We start from the raw sequence: 4,616 nt of genomic DNA, 5'->3' as shown, positions 1-4,616 counted from the left end.
GTGCCTGCCACCATGCCCGGCTAATTTTTTGTATTTTTTAGTAGAGATGGGGTTTCACTGTGTTAGCCAGGATGGTTTCGATCTCCTGACCTCACAATCTTTCCGCCTTGGCCTCCCAAAGTGCTGGGATTACAGGCGTGAGCCACCGCGCCTGGCCCAGTTATAATTGTTAAATCTTTTTTTTCCTTGGGAGTTCTACACAGAGTTCTTGCTGTCTGAGTTTCCATGGTTCATGCTGTATTTTCAGCTGGTTATAACCAATTTTTTCTTTATCTTAAGTATTGAGACAGAGATTCTTTGATCCTCTTTTCATTATTAATTTGTGAAGGAAGTTTTCAGTCTTTATGCTGATGGCAATTTAGTTATTTTTGGATTGGCATAAGATTGTAATATTCATAACATCAGGAAAAGTTACCAAGAAGTTATATATGAGCTCTACCAGAAAATAAAATGTGTTAAAACCTGCAGTAAAATTATAGTAAACCAGTGTCACAATTACGCAAGTTAAGTGACTTAATTAGTAAAGCCAGTAGGTCCAGGAATCATTATTATCAGTATTAATTAAACATTGTGATGACGGATTGAATTAGTTATCTATTCTCATCTAGAGAATTAAGGCAGCTTTACTGATATTCAAAGTAGTATTTATTTAAAAAATGAAAAATTATTATTGTAATTAAATGTTTTAATTTAACATAAATATACTAAACATATAAATATGGTTGCCGGTACATCAGTTACATGAAATCTATCCAGAAAAACTACACTGCAAAAAAAGAAAAAAAAACTGTGTACAAAAACAATAATCCACATTCTTTTCAATTCCATTCTATTTCCATCTTCGCTTCAGAGTCACTAACTTCTCTCACTTGGATCCTACTCCAGTATGACTTCTACTTATTAATTCCACCAAACCAGCTCTCTCACTAAGAATTGCCAATGCCATCTATTTCCCAATTATTGGGCAGTTTTAATCCCTATCTTGGGCAAATCTACTGATTCATCTTCCCAGCACATTTATCTTCTTAAATAGACTTTATCACAGTATCAGTCCATTGTTGTACTGCCTCAAAGAAATAACTGAGACTGGGCAAATTTTAAGAAAAGAGGTTTAATTGCCTCACAATTCTGCAGGCTATACAGGAAGCATGGCAGCATCTGCTTCTGGGGAGGCTTCAGGGAAGAAGGTAAAGAGAGAGCAAGAGGAAGGGTAGGGGGAGGTGCCACACACTTTTAAACAACTAGATCTCAGGAGAGCTCACTATCACCATGGCAGCACCAAGGGGGATGGTGTTAAACCATGAGAAACAGCTATGACCCAATCACCCCACACCAGGCTCTACCCCAACATTGGGGATTGCAATTCCACATGAGATTTGGGCAGGGACACAGATCCAAACCATATTAATCACCAATCTCTCTTGTTGTCAGTCTAATATAAGGGACTCCACCTCTGTTTCCTTTGTGTCTCTTTTCTTCCCTCACTTTAAAGGTAGAAGGTCCTCAGAATCATGCTTACGTCCTTTTCTCTCTCTACCCTCTCTCCACACATGAGCACTTCCATTTCTGGGATTTTGCTTGCCATATATGAACCCCTAGCAATTGCATTCCTTGTAAGTTGCAAACTCATATATCCAACTGGCAATAGAGGATATCTGTTTATTTTTATTTCCTCACATATCTCAGTTTACCTGCTTCTGAGAGAAATTATTGGTTGTTCTTTCTTATTATTATAGTATTTGGGATAACTGCTATTAAGTATGATTACCATTTTTAGTTTTATTCCATACAAAAATAAAATATGCAAGAGAGTAGGAAGTAGATTTGTTATGGTCACTTTTATATTTTGAGTACAACATACAACCTGATTTAGAGAAAGGTCATTTTTACTTACATCTTGCATATAATAATAATAAGTAAATAAAGTATACCCTTTATTCTCTAATCAGGTTGCACAGTCAGGCTAGGAATTTCATATTAAAGGATGAACACATACAGGAAGTTCCTATAGTAAAAGTTTAATGAATGACACAAAATAATGGATTGAGTAAATATAAGGAACATGTTTTATTACACTAACCACAGTGTAAAGATACACAAGACATTAGATGAACTAAAATAATTTAAATCTTATAAATAGTTAAATAAATATTTAAATAGATAAATCAATTTATCAGCATGATCATAGTTATAGCAGGAGTGAGAGTCTTTGAAATGGCAGAATTCATGAAAGTGTGAGCTGGTGTATGAGTCAATAAGAATTGTTTTCATGTTGGACCAGGTGTTATTCCTTCCTCCTTAATCTTTCTTGCAAGTTTGTTGATAAAGAGAAGGATCTCATGATTTCTGCTCTGACAACCTCCCAGGCACAAGGGCTATATTTCTTCTCTGTCAGATAGAGAGTGATTCTTCGGAAGTATTTCTTCACAGCCAAGGTGGAGTCTGCATTCATCAGGGGAGTTTCTCCCACCCTCTCCTGCTGCATGACACAGGCTTCCAAGTCATTCAGCTGCTGGTAGAGTTCAGTGCAGAATTTGTCTAGGAGGTCCTCATCCCAAGCAGCAGATGAGTCTTTTGTGGTAAAGAGGTTGAAGGTCTGCTGGATCAGCTCATGGAGGACAGAGATGGCTGGAGCCTTCTGGAACTGGTTGCCATCAAACTCCTGCTGGGGAAATCCAAAGTCATGTCTGTCCATCAGACAGGAGGAAGGAGAGATTCTGCTCATCTGTGCCAGGAGCATCATGGTCTTCCTGTTATCCAGGCTGTGGGTCTCAGGCAGATCACAGCCCAGAGAGCAGCTTGACTTGCAGCTGAGCACCACCAGGGCCATCAGTAAAGCAAAGGGCAAGGCCATCATAGATATTGCAGATGCTTCTGGGCTTGCTGAGATGGGTAACTCTGAACCTTGGGCTCTAGGTTTTCTGAAGGCCTTGCTTTGAGCCGATGCCTTAAATAGGGAACATACTGATTTCCACTTTCTTAATGCTCCTGGGCCACTTTCCATTTCTGTTTTTGCTTTCCTTCATGCACTCTTTACATGAGTTGAGAGCAGTGTTTCTCAACCATTTGGTTTTTCATTATTGCCTCCCCCATCTTGTTCCCAGAGACTTTTAAAATATTTTTTCCCTAATTGAACCCACTGTGAAAATTTAATAACACAGATATAATATGTATCTATTTATATACTATATGTATATCTCTATACTCAAAAAGTACAAAGTTTAATCTTTGTCTTCAATGCGTGTTTAAAAATAACCAAATGAAAAATTTAAGCTAAAAGTTAAATTTAAAATCAATTCAAATTTATCTTAACTTTATAACTAAATTTGCTTATGGGCTTCAATGTAATTTATTTACTGATATAAATTATACTGTGGACCTGGTGAGATGGCTCACGCCTGTAATCCCAGCACTTTGAAAGGCCAAGGCGGGTGGATCATGAGGTCAGGAGTTCAAGACCAGCCTGGCCAAGATGGTGAAACCCCATCTCAACTGGAAAAAAAAAAAAAAAAAAAAAAAAAAACTAGCTGGGCATGGTTGTGGGCACCTGTAATCCCAGCTACTCAGGAGGCTGAGGCAGAGAATTCCTTGAACCCATGAGGTGGAGGTTGCAGTGAGCTGAGATTGCGCCACTGCACTCCAGCCTGGGTGACACAGTGAGACTCTGTTTCCAAAAACCAACAAATAAATTGTAGTGTATTAAATTACATAAGCAAATTAACAAATTATAAACATTTTCTAATGTTTATAGATAAACATTATATATCTAAGTAAAGAATACTTAAAAATTATTTGAAAGTGATAAACACTTAAAAATTTAAAATATTTTTATCATTTATTTTTAGTGTACTTAAGTTTTTTTTAGATTTGATTACTGCTGAATTTCACCAAACATTTAAATAGAACCAAATCTTTGAAAAAATTAAGGAGGAATACTTCCAAACTCCTTTTATGAAGCCAGAATTACCTTGATACCAAATCCAGAGATGGACATTATAAGAAAAAAAAATTACAAGCCAATATTCCTGATGAACACAGATGCAAAATCATCCACAAAGTAGTTGCAAATGAAATTCAAAAGCACTATAAAAGGATCATTTATTATGATCAAACTTGATTTATTCCTAGGATGCAAGAATATTTTAATATGTTGGAATCAAAAAATGCCATACACCTTATTTACAGAATAAAAAGATTAAAAATCACAACTATTTTTATGCCTGCCTAAAATTATTTTGACAAAGTTTAAAATCCATTTCTAATATAATTTATAACAAATTAGGTATAGAAAGAATATACTTCACAATAAAGAGATACATTCCTTATTAGCTATAAGATAAGCCATTGGCTAACACTATAATCAATGGTGAAATGTTGGAATCTTTTTTTTTGAGATTTATTATAAGATAAAGATGCCCACTCTCACTACTTCTTTCAACACAATACTGGAAATCCTACTCAGAATATTAGAGAAGAAAATAAGGGGGCATTTAAATGAGAAAGAACAAGGTCTTATTTTCATGGAGATTAATGCTCAGGTTTTTACAGGTTAGATTTAACATCATGAAAGCTGGTACCATCCAGCAATCAGAGGAACTGTCCCTGAGGACACAGGA

General features: G+C 36.0%; 1 protein-coding gene across 1 annotated transcript; it reads right to left on the bottom strand.

The window, feature by feature from the left end:
* Positions 1 to 2,045: 2,045 nt before the first annotated feature.
* Positions 2,046 to 2,962, bottom strand: LOC105498418 (interferon alpha-1/13). Its single transcript, XM_011770485.3, has one exon. It carries the CDS (start codon positions 2,855 to 2,857, stop codon positions 2,285 to 2,287), a length of 573 nt encoding a protein of 190 aa, XP_011768787.2. The 5' UTR covers positions 2,858 to 2,962; the 3' UTR covers positions 2,046 to 2,284.
* Positions 2,963 to 4,616: the final 1,654 nt, after the last annotated feature.

This window comes from Macaca nemestrina, chromosome 14 (assembly GCF_043159975.1).
Source record: "Macaca nemestrina isolate mMacNem1 chromosome 14, mMacNem.hap1, whole genome shotgun sequence".
Classification (NCBI taxonomy): Eukaryota; Metazoa; Chordata; class Mammalia; order Primates; family Cercopithecidae; genus Macaca; species Macaca nemestrina.
This window is presented reverse-complemented; position numbering and strand designations above follow the sequence as displayed.